Source organism: Ambystoma mexicanum, chromosome 3q, assembly GCF_040938575.1.
Source record: "Ambystoma mexicanum isolate Mex_15411 chromosome 3q, UKY_AmexF1_1, whole genome shotgun sequence".
In the NCBI taxonomy this organism is placed as follows: domain Eukaryota; kingdom Metazoa; phylum Chordata; class Amphibia; order Caudata; family Ambystomatidae; genus Ambystoma; species Ambystoma mexicanum.
Window position 1 is genome coordinate 100300768 of NC_090926.1, and position 23911 is coordinate 100324678.

The window sequence follows — 23911 nt, forward strand, 5'->3', positions numbered from 1 at the left end:
CCCGGTTGGGATTTAAACCTTGTTCTTAAGTTTCTTATGGGTGCTCCGTTTGAGCCTTTACATTCTTGCCCTTTGAGGCTGTTGACTCTGAAAACTGTGTTTTTAGTTGCGGTTACTTCCGCTCGCTGAGTGAGTGAGTTACAGGCAATTTCAGTTAAGCCACCCTTCACTGTTTTCCATAAGGACAGGGTTGTCCTTGGAGTTCGTCCTTCTTTTCTTCCGAAGGTAGTGACGGAATTTCATTTAGCACAGAAGGTTGTTCTTCCGGCATTCTATCCTCCTCCACATCCTGGTAAGGAAGAGGAGAGGCTCCGTAGGCTTGATCCTAGGAGAGCTTTGAGCTTTTATGTTTCACGCATGCCCCGGGTCAGAGTGGACGATCAACTCTTTATTGGTTACGCTGGAAAGCGTTTGGGACAAGCTGTGACGAAACAGACTTTGTCTCCTTGGATTATTTTGGCCATCTCGGAGTGTTACCGCTTGGCGGGTAAGGTCCCACTGGCTTGCTTGCGGGCCCATTCTACCAGGGGTATGGCTGCATCTACTGCCCTGCAGAGGGGTGTTCCTATTCGCAACATCTGAGATGCAGCCACCTGGGCTTCAGTACATACATTTGTACGTCACTATTCCATCCGAGGACAGGATCTGGCCTTTGGCAAGGCGGTCCTTTGCTCCGCTATTTGATTGGCAATTCTAAATTTTGTTTCTAAATTCTTTCCCTCTTCCTTGCTCTGGTACTGCTTTGGGAGTCTGTCATAGATATGGAATATGTCGGAGGACCCAATCCCCTCGAAGCACAAGTTACTTTCTTACCTGGTAACGTTCTTTCGATGGGATGGTCTGATGAAGTATTCCATATCGCTCCCTCCCTACCTTCCCCGCTGCAGAATTTCTTATGCGATTGCAGCTTATGTTCCGCAAGGCTTTGTGTCTGACTGGCAGTAGACTAATGTCACACGTTCTGGGGGAAAAAACTACAACTGAGGCTACGGGTGTCGTGCATCCTACTTATCACATCGGATGACGTCGGACGTCGGGGGAGGTCCTCGACGACGGCGCATCGACGCAGACGCCGAAAAAAGTTTCCGAAGCAGCACAGCTGTGGTGATTACCTGTCATAGATATGGAATACGTCGTCGGACAATCCCATCGAAAGAACGATACCAGGTAAGAAAGTAACTTGTTCATCTGAGGGTCCTACACGCATGAGGGATCATGGGTACAGTGGATGTCACACTAGGGATAGTATTACTGGCAAGCCCTGTGTCGACGCCCATTTTCGAGTTTCGAAAAACAAACTGTAATACTCCGCAGCTTCCACTAGACGTCGGCCTATGCACAGCATGTGAATCTAAGCAGATACAAGCATCAGAAATACGATTACGGTGAGTAATGTATCCCATATATCCTCCTCCCCACACTTAAAAAATTCACCCGCCGCCACTGGCCCTGGGTCTGTGCTGAGAGCATGATGAAGCGAGCCCAAGGACTGTGGTCTGGGCAGGATGGGAGAGCCCAGGGTCTGTGGTGAGGTGAGGAAAGCCCAGGGACTGATGGGAGAAGGTGCGGGCGCCCATGCGCTATACTGGGAGTAGGGTGCAGTGACAGTGAGCTCATAGCCATTTTGGACTTGCTGTCCATTTGGTATTTTTTGGGGGCCTTGGCCTGCCCACATTTTGCTCATTAGGACACAGGCCGAAAAGGTTTGAAGACCACTGCCTTATAGTGAAGCGTGGCAGGGATACTATGTATCTTTTCACTGTTGTTTTTCATAGCTTTTTTTACTTTCATGTGCTCAGGTCAGGCTGTTAACAGTAGATAATTTTGAACTGTTATCTTGAAAAAAAAAGTTTACATTTTCCTATGCACTTTTGCATTTTACAGCATAATGCCTTTTGGTGTACCAATTAATGTACAATGGCCGTGCCACGAGATTATGTCTTGATCTTTGGCCATCTTGTGTTTTGACATTATTCCTGCCCTCTCGGGGCCAGATTTGCCATTTATCGTAAGTGATTTCACAGGCAAAACAGCAATGTGAGTTTGTGGCCAGATGTGGGTGCTTGGACTGTCTGGCCCCAGTCCATATTTTAGCAAGTGTCTGCTGCTGGGCAGATGTGGTGGCTGAAGGCTGCCCATGATTCCACAGCCATGCCACTTTTAATGGTGCAGATAATTACCCTTGGTAGACTGAGGCGACTTCAGCTAAATCTGGGGAAAGCCTCCTCTTGCAGCCACTCTTTAGATAGTCTTCGAGCCAAGACCTGTTCGACTAGCATCCTGCTTAAACCCTGAACTTGTCGATTCAGCCGAAATCGTCTTAAATTCTCCTGGACGAAGCTTTGCTCTTTATATGATCATCCTGGACTTGTAGGAGCAACCAGTCTTGCCCTCTGCTTGAGGATGCTGCCCTTGGTAGCATTCTGAAGTGTCCCGATAGCATCCTGTGGACTGACAAGCTCATGCCTAGGCTACCACGCTGAATCAGTTGATGTCATGAGCTCAGACTTGGGACTCTGTAGTCCCTGGACTTGTGAAACAAGAGTCCTCCCGCTGCATTTGCTGCCCTCCAGAACGAATAGGGGTCTTGCAGATCCCGCTTCTTTTTTATTTTTTTTTGCCACAAGGAGTGCCTTCTGCTGTTGGATCACGGTGGTCCTCGCTGTTTCCCACCTGCATCGTGTTCTTTTGGTCCTTCAAGGTCTGACAGCGTGGTGATCCTTTCTTTGTCGAATTGGGGACGTCCAGTGCCAGGAGCAGCCTTGCCAGATCATGGAACCGCCGTCTAGCCGTACCTAAAACCTGAAGTAAAACTTTTGCACCAGAAGATTGTGTTTTTGCTGCTTTAAGACACTTACATCAGCCTTTTGACTTTGCATGCACTTGTTCAGTCGACTTCAAAGACCCCTAGCCTACTGTAAACTGTTTAATTGGATCTTGTCACTTTTAGAGCACGCGTCCCCATCTCTTCTAGCAAGGGATGGACTTTTAAAAGTGTAGGGCCTTATTTTTATATGGCTGTGTATTGTTTTTAATACTTTTATTTACTTGTATATTCTCAAATTGGTTGTATTATTTACCTTTGTGTTCTTGTTACTTGCTTTACATGTCCCGTGGGCCCACTATGCAGGTGCTTGCAAATGGCAGTATAGGCCAGTGAACAAAAACATCAAAATATTAGCCTATGTCGCTGCCTTTAACGCCATGGTCTCATGCTACAGATCGAGTGGGAACATACCAGACGTTGGCCAAACAGTTGTAAAATACTTCGTACAAACAACACAGTATTCTTGAATGGCACAAACACTTTCATGGAGTAACTCCAAAGGCTGCATCCCACGCACTGTCACCACATAACATGGCTTGTAGCCTTTTCTTTATCTAGGACCACTTTACAGTGGCATTTTTGATGGTCATGTCCCAGCAGAGCATTCTTTGGTCATAGCTGATCTATCAGCCACCTTGCTCGCGGATTTTGGCGCAAAGTCATGTTCACATTGCAGCTAGGGCAACTAGGAATGACGCAAACCCTTGCCCCAGAAATGGCTCCTGCAGAACATTGCCAAAACACTGTCCTCCAGGCACAGCAGGAATAGTAACTGTGACCTATTCGAGGCCACATGGAATAGCTCCAAAAGTTTGGTTTTTAACACATGTACTTGCCCGATTTTCTCCTGCTGTGTTCATTGTTTCTGTATTACCAAGTGATAAACAGGTTGGTTGCAGTATTTATTGGCACCTATTTCTACAGCAGGAGTGACATTTTTTTTTCTTTTTCTTACAGACCTAAAGCAGCAATCTGGACAAGTATTTATTTGGGGTAGTGTCAATTGTGCAGTAAGCAGGTAAGCTGGACTTTCTTTACTTGTTGTTTGCTACGTAACAGTTAATTGATCATGGAATTTAAATGATGCTTCATAGCTTTCGGTGCCTATAAATCCCGCCTCCCTTTCTAAAGACTGGGAAGATGTCCAAGTTGGAGGACGGCATACAAGATTTTTTTTTTTTCTACGTATTTAGAATCCATTTCTTAAAAATGGAGCAAAGTATTTCCAGCTAGGTGCCTTCACCTTACAGTACTTATTTCTTGATATTATTTTCAGGTAAATAATCTTCACTCCACATATCGTTTTATTTGGGGTCTCTGTAACTACTGTGGTACTGTTAGGCAAGATTGTATGTAGTAACCCTGTGGGAGACTACACCGGCCTTGTCCTATTGGCAGTAGCAAACTCCCTTTGGTTTAGGCCTGTACTACACAAGTTGGTGGAGTGACTGAACAGCCAGGCTTATCTCAAGAGTCAATGTGAGCAGTAGAGGTGCAACATAGAGATTCACAGGGACAGGTATTCAAATAACACTTATGCTCAAGGTTTCTTAATAAAATAATTAATTTAAGTCAGTTTAAAATGAACCTTCTTTAGAAAGGGCAATATGCATCAATAAATTACATTTCAAAAATGCACTCCTTCAGTTTAAATTAAGTAGCTACCCTTTTGGGATTACACACAGACACTTCCTGCACCCTCAGGTGACTTCAATAGTTAGGACACTGTGGGCATTGATATATCACTTAAACACTTAAATGTAATACTGGAGTTATGGAAAAAGGAAAGGGTTAGAGAAGGAAACAATGGTTAACACGCTTCTCTCAACAGGTACGTACTTTAAAATCCCCCAATGGAGTATAGGCTAACCCTTACCCAGCTGTACGAGTAACTTGTGTATGACCTTTTGGAGGGACAGATGAACACAGTCAGAGGGTAAGAGTCTGCAGGGAGCCAGGATAGCCAATGTCAATTTAGCAAAGTCTAGGGGAGCTGAGCACGTCTTGAAGATAGCACAAAAGTCTTGCACAATGTTAAAAGTTTGTAGAAAAATATCATTGTTGGGGTACAAGCTATTAGGGCTTGTGAAAAAGCAAAGGTGCAAGCAACTCTGCAAATGCAGGTAATGCAAGTGTCCAGTGAGCAAGCAAGCTAGAGACAACCAGAGGTAAGTACCCCTAATTAGACAGTACCTTGAGTCTGAAGGAAAAGGTCCAGCTGGCTTCTGTTCCTATTTACTCCAGCAGATCCTCTTGTTCCTAAGAGACTCCTGCACTACGGGTTGAAGGTCGGCAGCAGCAATAGGCACTCTCAAGATCAGCAGCGCTTTGCAGTTTCAGCTACTCGCAAAAAGCACCACAGAGGTTCTTGGATATCTTGTGGGCTCCCATTGCTTCTGGGGTCCAGCACTCTGTTGAGGTGGCTCATGCTTGGGAAGTCCTGCTTCGAGGGAGCGCTTGGGATCGTCCTGGAGCTCGGGTCTGTCTTTAAGGCGATGCACTCATCCTGGTGTTCCTGTCCCCTGGCACTCAGTTCCTGCAGCAGCAGAGAGGTACAGCTAACAGAGAGGGATTCCAGGCAAGTTTGTCTTTGGGTTGATGGGTCCCATCAACCCAACGGGAGTAGTCCTTTCTGGGATCCTCTAGTCGATTCGAAGCTTGGAGTTTCAGCACTGCAGCAGGGCATCACCGGGCAAACCATCGGTCCAGGAGGGTGCGGCAAGCTTCTCTTCCAGTTTCTTCTTCGGTTGCTTCGTCCAGTGGTCGACTCTGCCTTCCTTGCAAAAGAACTTGCCTTTTATGCAAGTTTCTCCCATTCATTCGCAGCCTAGCTGTCACTTACGCAGCAGGTTGGATGCCCTCCAAGGACAGCCAATCACCTTTGGGTGCATTCCTGTAACCAAGGAGACTAAGCACAGGGAGTTTTGGGAACCTCCCTCGCTTTCTGCCCTGCCAAACACGCCGGAGCCACAAGCGGGCTTCACCAGTGAATCCTGCCAAAAACAAAAGAACGAAGGGACCAAACCTGGTTTGGCGCACACAGTAAATCTCAATAAGGACCTTACAAATGGCGAAAAAGGACCGGGCCAGTTTGACAAAATGGGCACCCATGCATGCAATACTGCAGATGAAGTTTCAGCCGGCGGTAAAAATGCGCAATGGTAGGAAAAATAAAACACTGCCACCAGCCATTAATTGTAGAAAGGTTAACCTAAAAATGTTACATGAGAAAGAAGACACGAGGATACTAAGTATCCCCTCCAGCACTCCACATAAGATGGTCTGTGCTGGGTCTACAAAGTGACAAAGGTAAGTTAAGTCAATTTCACTTTACTGCTCTTGGAAACAGTAGTTTATGCAAGAGAAGGTATTTAAACCTTTCGAGAAATCTAAAGGACTTCTCTGCGACACTGCACTAAGGTGCTGTGTCGCGCAATAGAAAAAAGTGATGCCTGTCGAGTTTGTCAGACTCCAAAGTCATAGAAACAGTGTTCAATATTACATACATGAGTGAGAAAAAGGGCTAATTTTAACCTAATTTTAGGTTTACCATAGCCACACAATCTTCAAGGCTTAATCACTTGGAAAAAAAGAGCAACTTCTTTAGGCGAGGAATATTTCTTTTCAGACTGCAAGAGATGTGCTCTTCCAGTACTTTTTTTTCCTGACTGTTGGGAGAGTTCTTAGTTCCATGGTTAGTTAGTACAAGGAAGTATTCCCTGCACTGATGAATACCACGGGTGCCCCATGCCATTAAAAGGTGGCATCACTGTGAAGTGCAGTTTAATTCTGCCTTGTTAAGTGTGAAAGTGCCAATGCAAATATCTAATTCTACAATCTCCAACATGAAGTATGAAGTTCTTCCAAACTCTAAATATGTTGGGGTGCCATGGCTTGATCAACGATTTCGCTCCTGACGGTGATCTATGGTGCACTGCTGGCCACAGGAAAATCTTAAAGAATCCTAAAATAAATGCTTATTCGAATGGATTGTTTCCTCCAACAGATTTCTCATCTATGACCTTTAATGTCCGCAGCTGTGCTGCTTCGGAATTTTTTCGGCAGAGGTTGCCCTGTGTCAATGGCATCTGGTAGATATCCCTTGAAGGCCTCCGTCAAGGGTGACGTCATCAGATGTTGTAAGTAGCACGCACAGTGCCCGTAGCCTCAATTCCGTTTTTTCCGCAAACATGTTAGCTTCGAAAACTCGGTGCGCCTCATGAAATTCTACCCCGACGACCCCCACAGTGTGGCTTCAAGAAATGTCGGGGCTGCAGTGTCAAGATGTCCATCACGGACCTGCATCGTATTTGTCTCTGGTGCCTCTGCGAAGACCATGGTAAGTATGATTGCTCGAAGTGCCAGTAGTTGAATGCTAAGCCCTTGTGGGAATGGAAGGGGAAATTGAAGGTAGGCAGGGTGTCCAAGCCCTGTACATCTAAGTCGTCTGGTCTTTCGACCAACGAATTGAGAGGGGACTCTCCCCGTCAGAAGTCCAAGCGGTCCCAGTCCCGCAGTGGTTCGCGCCACTCGTCCTCTTTGAGGCAGTGCAGTAAGCAGCGTCATTGTTTGCTTTCCTCGTCCTTTTAGGAGGACACCTCCCCGAAAAGGGTTGCTTGCCCCACCAAATCCTCGACCCCCGGTGGATTGGGATGCTTTCCGGGTGCAGATGTTGCAGATCTTTTAGTCCACGGCACAGTTCCGTCCACGCCTTCTCACAAAGCCGACAAGGAGCGGTCTCGGTCAGATACTTGCACGCCTTTGGGCCAGGGTGGTCGACGTGACAAATAACGATAGCCTTCGAGGCCCTGTTCGGACAAGGCATCAGGTGATCACCAGAGATGTTCCAGGTTGCGGTCTTCATCTCCGACTAAACCTGCTAAATCGTTGAAGCCTTTGAAGGTGTCGACTCAATCGGTGCCGTGCCAGTCTAGTGCGCCTGTCTGGTCTTTACCCCTGGTCAGGCCCTTGAAGCAATCAACGCCATCCGGACTGAATTTACCGGTGGAGGTCCCTGTGACTGTGGACCCTCCAAGGAAGGCTACTTCTAAATCTGTGAAGCTTATCTCTGATAAGAGGTGTACTCCTCTCCAATGGAAAGTTCTTGAAGTCCCTCTAGGACATTTATGAAAACGAAGAAATGTCCGATGTTTGTCCTTTTGGACTTCCGTATGGCACTCGTGTGCCGACTGTCTCATTTCTTAACAGAGTTGGATAGAGGATCTGTGTCGGTCCTTGCATGATGCCAGTGGTCTTGACACTTCCCTGAGATGGAGTTCGACGGACCGGATCCAGGTGATCATGCAGACTCTTATATCAGAGGTTAATGTTCAGAGTGGTGGAGTACCTGGGATGGTCCAGGCCTCCGGTGCAGTTTGATCAAGATGATCTTACAGATACTTTGGATCAGGGTCCGTCCACTTACATGGTGTTGCCATTTCATGTGAAATTGCAAACTAGGGTGGCGGCTACTTGGAACACCCCAGAGGCTATTCCGGCGGTGAACCTGTCGTTAACAAATAAATACTGCCTGTCCAGTAGCGACCCCAGCTACCTGTCCACCCACTCCACTCCAGAGAGTTTGGTGGTTCAGGCGCTCCAGCTTCCTCGAGGCAGGCAGTGTACCCTACCATACCTCCTGATGGGGACAATAAACGCATGGATGGGTGGGCACGCAAGGTATTTTCTGCAGGGAGTATGGCGTTGAAATTGGCCAACTCCACCTGTGCCTTGGCGAAGTTTTCGCACACTCTGGAATTGTATTTCTTTAGCGGCTGAGCATATTCCCGAAGGGGATGGCGTTCTGGCTATTGTGAAGGATGCCATGTGTGAATCCCATCAGTCTGGGTTTCACACTGCTGATACTGTTGCAAGGTCCATGGCTATGAGCACCGCGATGCGCAGATTTGCGTGGTTGCGGAAGTCAGGGTTTGCACCAGATGTTCAGGCCTGTCTTCTCAACATGCCCTTTGACAAATCATCTGTTTGGCAGCAAGGCTGACAAGATCCTTGAAGTTATAACGCGCCTATACACAAGTTTCATGGCTGCACCATCTTGCCAAACACCTATTGAGAAAAGTGCCAGTGTGTGTTCTTGTGCGCACCAAAAGAAGCTAATTGAAAAAGACAGCGCTGCTCAGCTGCTTGTAAAAAGTTCCCATTGAAAAGGGAATATTTTACACTAAAATGGATGTTGCCCTGACGCTATTTCATTGCTTTTTATCATTAAAGCCCTGTCATGCACATCCATATCCCCATTGTGCTCCAGCAAAATAGAACATTATCCCTGTATGACAGGCTGTGTCGGCCAAATCTGAGAAATCAAAAGAAGCTTTATTTTCAGTAGCCCGGGAAGACGCTTGACATTTGAGTTACAAAATGTCAAATATCAATGCTGCAAAAGAGACTCTGGCTCTCTGGGCCTATATCAATTTCAATGGACCTGTGTCTTAAACCGATTGTTGTAGAATTGAAACTGACTGGGTCTGCAAAGCAATGTGGAATATTCAGAGAGAAAGCCTTTTGAAATGGTCAGCCCAGCAGACCTCCCCATGTGTTAAAATGCGCTTTTGCAAATAAGCAAAAATGTCTGTTCTAAAAGTGTAATGTTGAAAGAAGGCCCTGTTTTGGCCTAAGCAATGTATGTTTTTTTTTGTTGCTGGGAAACATGAGATGTTTAATTCAACAGGCTTTCCTTTGATTTAAAATAAAATAAGAAATAAAGACATGGGCTGCCTTCTGAAAACTAGCCAAACAGGTTTCTGCTTTAGGGTTGCTAGCAACAGAAGGAGCCACAATAGATTCTAGTACACATGAGTGCTAATTGCTACTTTGAAAAACTTTGAATAGGCCAGAAGGCCGCATATCACAGGCTCATCAGGCTTTTGTCTGGGCTGAGGTATCTTACAATGGGGATTCTGGGACACAGACGTGTGAAAAAGGAAATCACACGTCTCTGCGACTTCTACTGAGATCTTCAAAGCCAATTCAAGAGCAGCCTTGGAACTATGCCCTTATATGGTGAACAATGCTGACCATTCTGGCTCTAAAGACAATTTTATTAATAAACTTTTAAGACTTTTATCTTTGCAACAAGGCTTTGCAGGAATGTAAAAAGTTAACAGTTTAAATGTAATTTTGTGGTTTTTATTTTAAGAAGTGGTAGCCATCACTGCCATCTTGGGAACAGAAATGGCAGAGAATTGTACAGTTTGAAGAAAGTGTACAAGATGCCCCTGTGAAATTCAATACTTACATGCCTTATGATCTATACGCATGTATAAAGTTATAAAATTTTAGGTCAAATATTTAACACTGAAAATACAGAAACATTAGAAGGGCAAAATAATAGCATACAAACATTAGAATTGGACTGCCATACTCTGCGTAAAATATGTAATCTGCCTATGTAACTTAAGATGTCACAACTGGGTTGTGGCAAATTAACTGTGGGAGGTTCTGGACATAGTAAACCCACATCATAAAGCTGATGTCATGTCTCTAAAAGTCCAACCAGCTGGCAGGAAGGCGCTAGCAATCACCCCTGACCAACCCAGTTTAGAGGCGTGCCCAGCTAAGCCTGCCCCCACCATACAATCCTATGATGTCACCAGGGCTTATAATAAGGGCGGCTGACAGAACTCTAAACACTCTCGGCTGAATTTCCAGCACCTGCGTATCCTGACATTCCAGATCCACCTTCCAGACTTCCAGACTCTACTCCAAGTCCAAAGCCTAGCTGATCCTATCCCTGCAAGGCTAAAGCATAGCTGATCCTATCCAGCAAGGCCTTGATCCAGAAATCCTACTAACAAGCCTATAACAAAATCCCCCTAACTTCAGGTAAAAAGGGGAAAGGTGGCTGAGCCCGCTTTAGGATTCTCCAGTGCCGCCTGCTTGCCCTGCTTACCTGCTCCACCCAACTGAGGCATTGCTTTGCCGTGACCAGACCTTTGCCCAACTGTCTTTTGCCAGGAGAGCCCGCTATCCGGTGACCAGAACCTTTTGAGCCCAGAACCCGCTTGGCTGCCCAAGATCCCAAACTCCAGCATGGACTGCGAGTATTTCCCCATCCCATAGTAACACATAGCATACCCCATCTTGACCCCTTTGTCTTTGCCCTATTTTCTAAGTGATCCTGTCCATACCCTGATAACGTGTCTAAACTGTTCTAATTCTCTGTGCACCCTGTCCTTGTTTTTCTAGTGTTGGTGCAATTCTTTAATTCACCTCATCTTGTAACTCTCTAGCAATATTTGGAATAATTTAAATTAATTCCCACAGAGATCTGAACATGGAGTGAAAGGGTTAAGTTTCAAATTAACCCGGGATCGTACCGTGTCTTTCTTTAACAATTTAGTCTGAATAATAGTGTATGTAAAACTTGTCCTTTTTCTTTCCAAACAGATTTCCTCTCTTCTTAATTGCTTCATTTTACCAAAACCGAACCTCCTTGTATCTTGCAAATCTCATCTAGTTATTCAGCTATAGTCACTCTTTCACATTCATATTGTCCCTGTGATGTGCATCTATCACCCTGCCCAAAGAAACACATTCCGATTTTGTATATTTCACAGTTTAAAAAAGAAAAACGTTTTGACATTTAAAACAAAGTGTAAATGCAACTTTTCCACGTGTGATTTCGACTTCACTGGGTTCTCACTTTCACATTACATTGCTTTTGAACTGTATGCCTTTTGTGATGCCTTGCCTTATAGTTGCTAGTGATCTAACATTCCTGATACTGTGATAAAACATATGTATAGCATTAATTACACACACAATTATTTGTTAAAATCCGAATGTCATTTTAGGCCATTGCAAAGGGTTGAAAATCCGTTTTTGCCTCTTATTTTGTGAGGGTTGAGGGAACATTGCGGGGGGAAAGCTTAACTCGGGTGCTATCTATCCTAATTGAAAAAGTGCTCCTATTCATTTGTGCTTTGGATATGTTCTTGTAGAAGGTTGCCCAAGTGTATTTCAGTAGTTTACATTGTAATTATCACCCTATTGGTGATTGCTGCCAATATAAAAATGGTGCGATTTTCTTTGAAATCAAAATAAATATTGTCTTACCACCCATCGGCCTGGTTCATGGTCCATTGTGACCCAGGGTGTGAGACGAGTCGGGTATCGGCTCAATTCGAATTTTTTTAAATTAATTAGAAAGCATTCTAATCGCACGCTACATCTTAAGTCTGAGGGCGAATGTCCTGGTCCGGTGTGTGGCGCCCGGTTAGAATCCTTCACAAGGCCACAGGTAGGAAAGTGATCTACTCAGCAGTGATGACAGTCAAGGCAGCGAATGCCAAATACGGCCAAATATGACAGGGAGCTGTGGTATAAGAGGGCCCCGCTGCTGGAATTTCTCCCCGATGACAAAGGCACTTAATATCCTGTAGGAGGCCGAGTTGGCATCGGACCATGTAATCACTGTGGCCCTGGACATCGCAGACATGGGGTTTCCGACAGATGGGGAACAGTGTCTGCCTCCGTCGTGGCTGGTTGAAGGCCACCAACATCCGGCAAGAGGCCCAGACGAGGGAACTGGACATGCCCTTTGACGAAAACCTCTTTGGGAAAGCCGTTGACGAATTGTTGCAGGCCATTAAGACGGACAAGGAGATGGCCCGTGCCCTGGGCACTCTTCAGCAGCATCGTCCACCTTTTCGGGCCTCCGGCGGAAAATCTGGCAGATAGTCAAAAGGTATCGGCAGAGGGTCCTCTTCGTTCCGTCAATCCTTCCGGTCTATGGCACAGGAGGCCCACAGGGGCCGTTACAACGCTTTTGAAAGAGGTGGCAGACTTTGCTTCCAAGGCAGCACGCAGGCCCCGAAGCAAGATTGAACCTGCCATTATGGCGAGCCTCCACCGATGCATCCCGGTGGTAGGCCGGCTGATGGGCTAGGTCAGCGATTGGGAAAAGCTCTCCACCAACGGATGCGTACTTCCACATCCCCATTTGCGTGATGCATCGAATATTCCTGCGCTTTGTAGTTAAAGGAAGGCACTAGAAATTCAAGGCCCTTCCCTTCGGACTGAAGCTGGCGCCCAGGGTGTTCTCGAAGTGCCTGGACCAGTGACTGCCCATCTGCGCCTGCAAGGGATACATGTATACCTGCATCTCGACGACTAGCTCATCCGGTCCAAGTCAAGGGAAACAACCATCGAAAACATGGGGTGGACCGTCCTGCCGCTGACGGATCAGGAATTCTCTGTGAACTATCCAAAGTCTTGCTTGATTCCATCGCAGAACTTGCTGTTCCTGGGGTCTAGGTTCAACACGGTCTCATGCCTGGTGGCCCCTTCGGTGGAAGGGATAGCGGCCATGCTGGGCAAGGTGTAACTGTTGCTGCAGACAGCCACAGTGCGGACCATCAAGTCTCTACACGGCAGGTTTTCGTGCATTTACCTGTTACAACTCTGTAGGTTGCGGATGCAACCCCTCCCGGAATTCCTAGATGCTCGTTGGATCCAGGTGTCCGGAAGCTTCGCAGACGAGATTGTTCTCGATGAGGCGTTCCGTCGAGCCATAAGGTGGTGGGGCGTGGGCTCCTTTATAGCCGGGGTCATGGACTTCCAGAGCCCCATGTACCAGGAGAAGGTCACCACGGATACTACCCTGGAGGTCTGGGGAGCCCACACCAGACGTCTCCATGCCAGATGCCTGTGGCTCCCAGAGGCGAGTGATCTCCACATCAATGTCCTGGAGCTGCGGGCAGTGTTCTGGGCCCTCAAGTCGCTCCTTCTGTCCCTCAAGGGCAAAGTGGTGAGGGTCTTCACAGACTAAACCACCACAATGATCTCCATCAGGAAGCAGGGGGGAACCAGATCCCCGGCGCGCTCCAGAGAGGCGCAGGATTGTGGCACTGGGCCTTCGCCCAAATGTTCCCCATTTCTTTCCACCTGGCGGGAATCGAGAACACAATCGCTGACTCCCTCAGCAGACAGCTGCGCTCTTGCCACAAGTGGGAGCTTCGACAAGATCAAGTGGACAGCCTCTTCCTCAGATGGGCCAGACGCCAGATCGATCTGTTTGCAACGAATTCCAAATGCTAGAAATTCGCCGGCAGGGTCCACCAGCCGAGGAGCACAGGGGACATGTTTTCCTTCCCGCGGGAAGGCCTCTTACTGTACGCGTTCCCTCCGTTGCCTCTCCTGCTGAGCGTCCTCAATCAACTCAAACCTTGGATGATCCTCGTCGCCCTGGTGTGGCCGAGGCAGATTTGGTATCCGGACCTTCTCAGCCTGTCAACCTCTCCTCTGGTCAAGCTGCCAGTGGTCGCAGATCTGCTCACCAGGGAAGGAGGCGCAATGCTGTATCGCGTCTCAGGGTCGCTGAACCTGGTGGCTTGGCAGCCTTAGAATTCGGAAGGTACAAGCTGCGACCGACTGCAGGGAGGTCCTAGTCAGGGCCAGAGCGTCGTCGACTCTTAAGTGCTAGGGTCACAAGTGGAAGCGTTTCGATACGTGGTGCCGGTCACATAAGATCACAACTCGGATGGTCATGGCCCAGCAGATTCTTCCATAATTTTTGTCTATGGCCAATGCCGGGCTGGCGCACGCCTCTGTCAAGGTGCATATGGCGGCTATCTCCCGCTACACCAGGTCTCCAGGAAGATCTTCTCTTTGGTCCCACCATCTCGTCAAGTTACTCTTTCCCGCCGGTGAAGGCTCGTGCCCCGGCGTGGGAGCTCAGTGGTGCGTCTGAGGCTCATGGTGATTGTAAAGAAGACCGGTGGGGGGGTCTGTACTTCTGCTCTCTATATGGTAGAGGGGAGGCACAGAGGACCCCAGCCAAGATTCTCTAATACGGTAGCGATGGGCGAGCAATCAAGGCCTAGCTTCTCAGGAGGTGATGCAGGCTGGTTCTTAAGTACAGTGTATCCCCAAGCCCCCACAAAGGAATGTCCACACACTGTATTACTGAAAACACAGTCTTTATATAATTAATATTCAAGGGTTATGTACACTTATCACAATAACGCACTTTGTGCTCAGGAAAATCAGCAATGGTAAATATCTACAATTCTAAAGTGGTACCACTAATATTAGACCTCATTAAAGTGCATTCACAATACTGTAGAAATGGCACACAGATCAATAAGAAGGAAACCAGCAATAGAGAGAGGAGAGATAACAGAGGGTTGAAACAATAGGCAGAATACTGGCCCTTGCTACTGGACACAGTTCTGTGTGGAGATCCCCCCACCTGGGCAACCTGCAAAATAAAGAGATATAACACCAGCCCAGTCCAGATATTGTTCAATAGTCTATTTCTCTCCTATAATGTTTTTACCCCCCCAATGTACCTGGTGGAGTCGAGTTCCTCGAAAAGGCGTCGACAAGCGTCGAGGGACTCGCTGTTCGGCGACGGGGAATCGACGGCCCTTCTTGAATGCCTTCCTTTTCAGGCGGGAGGCACGGGGCGTCGAACGTCCGTCGACAAACGAGGCCGAACGTTGTCGAAGAGGCGGCAGCTCCGTCCGAGCGGTGCTCGTCGGCGTCGGGGCGTCGGCGTCCTGCAAGGCGGAGGTGTGCGGGGCACCTCGATGACAATAGTTCTGGACCGCAAAGATTGTAGAGACGGGAGCCCAGCAAGGGCGTCGAGTCGTCCGAGTCTTTGGGGTCGTCGGGTGGCGGGAAACCCACCGGCAGGTTTCTCCTCGGCGCGTTGGTCGTCCTCGACTTTCTCCGGCAGGATAAGCGGTCGACGATGCGGTCGAGAGAGTCCTTCGATTGAATGTTCTTAGGCAATGGAGCGGACGGCTCCGATCGTCGGCGGCACGGCGTCAAGTGGTTCCCACGGCTGGGCACACAACTTCGACGGGCCTCCAGCGGTTACACAGACCTGCGAACCCTGGTCGACGGCAATGGACTTCGACGGCGTCGATGTCCGGGTGCTTCACTTCGATCTCCTCGGCGGTCCCGTCTCGGGTCGGCAGCCTTTCGAGGGTCTGACTTCCAGGGCGCTTCGGCGAAGATTCAGCGGTGCTCGATGGTCCCTCGGAGCACGGGAAGAGGGCGCCTAGCCAGGTCCTCTCTCGGGTCAGCCCTCGACAATTTCGACAACCTTCAGTTCCGTCGAAGCAAATGCCACAGCAAGTCTTCTTCTTCCAGCTGGACGTCGAGGATCAGCAAATCCAGTTACTCTTGAGTGGAGACTCAGCTTCTGAATGCTTCTGAACAATTTCCAGTGGTGAGAGGTCCCCAGATATACTATTCTGTCTCTCATCCACACTGCTGGCACACACACAGCAGCCAATCACACAGAAGGGCATTCATGCAGTCAGTCAGCCAATCAGGCACACAGTGCATTCAGGCCACACTCCTCCCTTTCAGACACTCACAACAAGGAATGTGGATTGGGACAAGTACCCAGCCATTCAACACTACACACTGCATTCAGGCCAGTTTCGGGCAGGGCTGTCTCAGTCTTTGTCTCTCATGCCAGAAACCAGACAACCACAACAAGGAGTGTATATTGGTCACACACTCCATTCACCCAGGTCCCACCCACAGGAGGTACCCATAACATACAGTCACTGGGAAGGCTCCAGTCAGTCTAGCTGGGCCTTTACAACAACACCATATATGGAACTTCCACCCAACAGCCAGTCAGGGGGAAGGGACAGAGTCAGGGCTTCCCAGGACTTTGGGAAAAACAAGATAACAGGCAATAGAAAGCAAGAGGCCACAGGGGCCATCTTGTTTCCTATCAGGAATCAACTGATTCCAATGGCAGGGCCTGGGTATCCCAAAATGGAGGACACCCAGAGCACCTGTCAAATTCAGCATGGAGCTGCCACCAGCCCATACCCTGCTCTGTGGGCCACCCACAGGTGCCCAAAAACATACACTAGGGGCACAGGGTTGTACCCCTACCCATGGGTGCCATAAGGGTATCCCATGGGTCTGTTCACCAAACCAAAAGAGAGCTGCACTGCCAGGAGTCCCTCATGGACTCCTGGGCAGAAAACATGACAGAACACACGGTAAAAACAGAAAAAGGACAAGGATTCAGAGGCCCTGTCCCTCAGATGCATTTCCGGCATCACAGTCGCCCCCCCCAGACTGAGGTGGAGGGTGCCTAATCTCCCACGGGATAGACACCCTCATCCAGACGGTCAACATACCTTCTGGAAAGGCCATCTGCATTATCGTGACTCTTCCCTGGTCTGTGCTCTATGGTGAAGTCTAGCCCTTGTAGGCTAATCGACCACCTGAGCAATTTCGGATTCTCACCCTTCATCTGCATAAGCCACTTCAGGGGCTTATGATCTGTTTGGACCTTGAAGGTGGACCCCGTAAGGTAGGGCCTAAAACGCCTAAGGCTCCAAACTATACTAAAACATTCCTTTTCAACAGTAGCCCACCTAAGTTCTCTACCCTTGAGTTGTCTACTGATGAATATGATAGGATGTTCTCTCCCTTTGTCATCTAACTGGGACAAGACAGCTCCAATTCCGGTGTCGCAGGCATCCGTCTGGACGATAAAGGGTCGGCTGTAGTCAGGCGCACTCAACACAGGTGCCCTACACAGACTTTCTTTCAAGCCATCAAAGGCCCTCTGACAGTCTTCAGTCCAATTAACCTTCCTAGGCTGTTTGGGTGAAGTTAGAGCTGTCAGGGGTGCAGCTATGGTTCCATAGTCTGCCATGAAATTGCGATAGTACCCAGTGAGGCCCAAAAAGGCTCTCACCTGGGTTTGAGTAGTGGGCGTCTCCCAGTTCTGTACGTCCTGTACTTTACTGGAGAGAGGTTGGATTTGACCCCCTCCTACCTCATGACCAAGATAGGTAACTTTCCCCTGAGCTATCTGGCACTTGGTGGCCTTGATAGTGAGGTTAGCCCTTTTCAAGGCCTGCAACACCTTATCCAGATGTGTCAAATGCTCTTCCCAGGTGGAACTGTAGACGGCAATGTCGTCTAAGTAAGCCACACAAAAGGCTTCCAGCCCACTGAGCGCATGGTTGACCAATCTCTGGAAGGTGGCAGGGGCATTCTTCAACCCAAAGGGCATGACCCTAAACTGGTGGAGTCCCTCAGGTGTGGAGAATGCCGTCTTTTCCTTGGCATGGTCCGTCAGAGCTATTTGCCAATAGCCTGAGGTAAGGTCAAAGGTGCTCACAAATTTGGCAGCACCTATAGTGTCCACGAGCTCATCAGCCCTGGGCAATGGGTGCGCGTCAGTTTTGGTGACGGCATTGACTCCTCGGTAGTCCACACAGAACCTCCAATCCTTGGTACCCGCCGGGGAACTTGCCTTGGGGACAAGGACCACTGGACTGGACCAGGGACTGGTGGAGGGTTCAATAACACCCAGATCCAACATCTTGGCGACCTCAGCCTGGATGTGGTTTTTGACGGTATCTGACATACGATAGCTCCTGCTTTTGACAGGCACACTGTCACCAGTGTCAATTTCGTGCTTACACCACGGTGTAAGGCCCGGTGTCAGTGAAAACAGAGGGGCATACTGCTGGAGCAAAGCCCGGCAGGCCCTCTGCTGCTCTGTTGTCAAATCGGGAGAGAGTTGTACTCCCTCCACTGAGCCATCCTGAGGGTTGCTATGCAGCAAATCAGGAAGGGGCTCACTCTCATCCTCTTCTTGCCCTGAAGCTAGCAAGAGACATGAGACCTCTGCTCGCCTGTGGAAAGGCTTGAGCCTGTTGACATGGAATACCTGGGGGGCTACCCCAGAGGCTCCCATGTCCACCAGATAATTGACTTCGCCCATCTTGGAGATGATCCTGAAGGGTCCAGTCCACTTGTCTGCCAAAGCTCTAGGCTTGGTAGGCTCCATCACAAGGATTTCCTGTCCCGGAGTCCAATCCACTTGCGAAGCTTTCAGGTCATGCCAGTACTTATTCAATTCCTGGCTGGCCTTGAGATTTGCTGTTGCCTGACCCATCATTTGTGTCATCCTCCGCCTGAGGCCTAACACATAGTCCCCCACTTGCTTGGCGGGACCTGGAGGGGTGGCTTCCAAGCCTTCTCGGATCAAGGCGAGGGGCCCCCTCACGGGATGTCCAAAGAGTAACTCAAAGGGGCTGAAACCAACACCCTCTTGAGGTACCTCTCTGTAAGCAAACAGCAGGCATGGCAGGAGGAGATCCCATTTCCTCCTTAGGGGCTCTTCCAAAGCACCTAGCATGCCCTTGAGAGTTTTGTTAAATCTCTCAACCAGACCATTGGTCTGGGGGTGGTAAGAGGTGGAGAACTTGTAGGTTACCCCGCACTCTTTCCACATGGTTTTCATGTAACTAGACATGAAGTTGGATCCTCGGTCAGAGACAACCTCCTTGGGGAATCCAACACGGGTGAAAATGCCCAGGAGAGCCCTGGCAACCACCTTGGCAGTAACAGTCCGAAGGGGTATTGCCTCAGGGTACCTGGTGGCATGATCTACCAAGACCAGGATGAACCGATGTCCACCTGAAGTGGGAGGGTCAAGGGGACCGACGATGTCGATGCCCACCCTCTCAAATGGTGTGCCAACCACTGGTAATGGCTGCAGTGGGGCAATGACCCTGCCTCCAGTCTTGCCAGACAACTGACAAGTTGGGCAGGTCCTGCAGTGGGACTCCACCTCTACTCCCATCCGTGGCCAGTAGAAATGGGCAGAGAGCCTCTGCTTAGTCTTCTTGGTCCCAAGATGACCAGCCAAGGGCACCTCATGCGCCAACTGCAGTAGGAAGGGCCTGTAAACCTGGGGTACCACCAACCTCTTGCGGGCACCAGGTTCGGGCTTAGTGGGCTCACTAACAAGGAGCTCACCCTCCCAATAAATCTTGAATGTCCTAGGCACTTCACCTTGTGCCTGGGACAGGGCCTGTTTCCTCAGGCCCTCGAGAGAGTGGCACTCTCTCTGTCCCTTACAGAAGTCTGCCCGGGAGGGTCCCCCTTCAGCTAACAAGCATTGAAGGTCGGGATGATCCTCCGGGTTGAGAACCTCTCCCACAGGAGAGTCTTCTGTCTCTTCTCCCACAGGAGTTGAGTTTGGGTTTTCCGCTGGACCCAGCCCGTCCGGAGCATGGATCCCATTGGGTGCTGTCGGAACAGCAGGAAGAGAAGGTGTTCCCTCCACAGAGGTGGCCTTCTTGGTCTTCCTTCTTCTTGCCTTAGGCCTCGCCTTTGGCTCGGATACCTGACTCACAGCCAGACCCGGTGTCACCTGTGACCTAGTGACTGCAGCAGCAGTCATGGGAAGACCATCCGAGATCAACCCCAACTCTACTAGATCATTTCCTAACAGAATGTTAGCAGGGACATTGTCCTGAACCAGGACAGGAAGCTTTGCTGTCTTGTCTCCAATCATGAGTGTGACTAGGGCTACAGGCGATAATTTGGGAGGCCCACCAGCTAACCTGGTGGTTTGCAGAGGAGCACCTTCATAGTCCTCTGGCTTGAGCAGGGTCCTGTCCACCACTGTCATGCTTGCCCCAGTGTCTCTCAAACCAGTAGAAGGCTGGCCATTCAAGAGGACACTTCTCAAAAACCTACGGGTGTTCTGCGGGATAGTTGCCAGTACTTCTGCGTACTGGTCCCAGGCCCCAAGGGACACTAAGGAAATCTCTACCGGAGCACCAAATGTGATTCCTGTAGAGGAGGGGAGGACAGTGGCCTCCACCTCAGCCACGGGGTAAGGGTAGGTCAGGCTGACAGCCTGTACTCCAAGTGCCTTACCTTTACACTTGGGGTCACCCCTTTTGTGATCCAGAGCCCCACAATCCCAACAAGTGCCAGGAGTGCGGGGTACGGTACTGGAACCACTGGGAACCTGCTTTGCAGCAGGTGGACCACTACTCTTATTCCCACCCACAGAGGACTTATCCCCACCAGATTTTTGGGTCTTAGGAGAGGAAGGTTTTGGTTTACCCGACTGTGATTGCTTTTGGGACTCCTCAGCTTTCTGAGAGGTCCCCTTTTCTTTGTCCTTGTCCTTCCCACTGGAGTCCTTAGGGGACACCCGGTGGGAGACCCACTTGTCAGCCAACCTAGCCAGCTTAAAGGGGTCCAAAATGTTCTGGTCAGCCACATACTGACGCAGCTCTGGTGAACAGGCTTCAGAAAAATGCTCAAAAAACAAGAGGTGGGACAACTCAACAAAAGTTTTCACCTTGTATCCATCAATCCACCCCATCATGTTCATGTGCGCAGTACTCACCCAGTCAACCCAAGACACATTCTCTCTTTTCTTAAATTCCCTGAACCTTTTAAGGTATTGGGCAGGTGTCTTGCCAAACTTGGCAATCAAAGCAGACTTCATACACTCATACTGACCCCTTTCTTCCACACTCAGCTTCAGAATACAGTCATATCCAGTTTGAGGCACTCTGCTTAACAAACACTTAGCCCAATCTCTTTTATCTACATCATGAATTGCACAAGCCATTTCAAACGCTTCAATCCATTGGAGGATATCTGAACCCTCCACAAACACACCAACCAAATCTTTCATAAACTTGGTGGCTGGGGACCTACCACTCTCAATTGGTCTAGCTGAAGTCTCCACTCGAGCTTTCTCTAACTGGATTCTCTGACATTCAGTGTCCTTTTCTTTGAGCGCAAGATCCCTATTCTTGAGTTCCACTTGCTGTGCCAGCTCCTCTTTCTTAAGCTCAGCTTCTATTTCCAACTTGCGATATTCAAAGGCTAACTTCATCCTTAATAACTCAAGTTCCATGGAATTGCTGGGGTTTGGAACAGAGGCAGCAGGAATGGTGGCATTCCCAGAAACAGATTCAGCGACAACCCCAGGGGCAGAGTCCTCACTGGTTGCATCCCCCCCTTCCTCAAGAGTTTCACCATCAGTCTGGTAATCCACCAGGGCAGCTATCAGCTCAGCCCTAGACTTATCCACAAAGTCTAACTCCCTGGCTTCACAAGCACTCTGGAGAGCCTCTAAGCTCATCCGAGTCAATTTACCATTTGCAATGGACTCCATTGCTTGTAATGCAGTTATTTGGAACACACCCGAACCTTAATCTAACAAAGTGCGGATATTTTGTAAGTGGCACGGTTATACACTGAGTCTTAAAACCATAAGCATCCCACCGCTGCCACCAGCTTTGTAAAGAAGACCGGTGGGGGGGTCTGTACTTCTGCTCTCTATATGGTAGAGGGGAGGCACAGAGGACCCCAGCCAAGATTCTCTAATACGGTAGCGATGGGCGAGCAATCAAGGCCTAGCTTCTCAGGAGGTGATGCAGGCTGGTTCTTAAGTACAGTGTATCCCCAAGCCCCCACAAAGGAATGTCCACACACTGTATTACTGAAAACACAGTCTTTATATAATTAATATTCAAGGGTTATGTACACTTATCACAATAACGCACTTTGTGCTCAGGAAAATCAGCAATGGTAAATATCTACAATTCTAAAGTGGTACCACTAATATTAGACCTCATTAAAGTGCATTCACAATACTGTAGAAATGGCACACAGATCAATAAGAAGGAAACCAGCAATAGAGAGAGGAGAGATAACAGAGGGTTGAAACAATAGGCAGAATACTGGCCCTTGCTACTGGACACAGTTCTGTGTGGAGATCCCCCCACCTGGGCAACCTGCAAAATAAAGAGATATAACACCAGCCCAGTCCAGATATTGTTCAATAGTCTATTTCTCTCCTATAATGTTTTTACCCCCCCAATGTACCTGGTGGAGTCGAGTTCCTCGAAAAGGCGTCGACAAGCGTCGAGGGACTCGCTGTTCGGCGACGGGGAATCGACGGCCCTTCTTGAATGCCTTCCTTTTCAGGCGGGAGGCACGGGGCGTCGAACGTCCGTCGACAAACGAGGCCGAACGTTGTCGAAGAGGCGGCAGCTCCGTCCGAGCGGTGCTCGTCGGCGTCGGGGCGTCGGCGTCCTGCAAGGCGGAGGTGTGCGGGGCACCTCGATGACAATAGTTCTGGACCGCAAAGATTGTAGAGACGGGAGCCCAGCAAGGGCGTCGAGTCGTCCGAGTCTTTGGGGTCGTCGGGTGGCGGGAAACCCACCGGCAGGTTTCTCCTCGGCGCGTTGGTCGTCCTCGACTTTCTCCGGCAGGATAAGCGGTCGACGATGCGGTCGAGAGAGTCCTTCGATTGAATGTTCTTAGGCAATGGAGCGGACGGCTCCGATCGTCGGCGGCACGGCGTCAAGTGGTTCCCACGGCTGGGCACACAACTTCGACGGGCCTCCAGCGGTTACACAGACCTGCGAACCCTGGTCGACGGCAATGGACTTCGACGGCGTCGATGTCCGGGTGCTTCACTTCGATCTCCTCGGCGGTCCCGTCTCGGGTCGGCAGCCTTTCGAGGGTCTGACTTCCAGGGCGCTTCGGCGAAGATTCAGCGGTGCTCGATGGTCCCTCGGAGCACGGGAAGAGGGCGCCTAGCCAGGTCCTCTCTCGGGTCAGCCCTCGACAATTTCGACAACCTTCAGTTCCGTCGAAGCAAATGCCACAGCAAGTCTTCTTCTTCCAGCTGGACGTCGAGGATCAGCAAATCCAGTTACTCTTGAGTGGAGACTCAGCTTCTGAATGCTTCTGAACAATTTCCAGTGGTGAGAGGTCCCCAGATATACTATTCTGTCTCTCATCCACACTGCTGGCACACACACAGCAGCCAATCACACAGAAGGGCATTCATGCAGTCAGTCAGCCAATCAGGCACACAGTGCATTCAGGCCACACTCCTCCCTTTCAGACACTCACAACAAGGAATGTGGATTGGGACAAGTACCCAGCCATTCAACACTACACACTGCATTCAGGCCAGTTTCGGGCAGGGCTGTCTCAGTCTTTGTCTCTCATGCCAGAAACCAGACAACCACAACAAGGAGTGTATATTGGTCACACACTCCATTCACCCAGGTCCCACCCACAGGAGGTACCCATAACATACAGTCACTGGGAAGGCTCCAGTCAGTCTAGCTGGGCCTTTACAACAACACCATATATGGAACTTCCACCCAACAGCCAGTCAGGGGGAAGGGACAGAGTCAGGGCTTCCCAGGACTTTGGGAAAAACAAGATAACAGGCAATAGAAAGCAAGAGGCCACAGGGGCCATCTTGTTTCCTATCAGGAATCAACTGAT

General features: G+C 49.3%; 1 protein-coding gene across 2 annotated transcripts in view; it reads left to right on the forward strand.

Annotated features, from left to right (window-relative positions):
• The window catches only part of LOC138582171 (gametocyte-specific factor 1-like), a 933223-nt gene that overhangs the window by 681203 nt on the left and 228109 nt on the right, over positions 1-23911 (forward strand). For both annotated transcript variants that reach the window (XM_069653216.1, XM_069653217.1), the window contains exon 7: positions 3785-3845. In XM_069653216.1, the coding sequence (XP_069509317.1) occupies positions 3785-3845 (61 nt within the window). The remainder of the gene's footprint in view (positions 1-3784; positions 3846-23911) is intronic.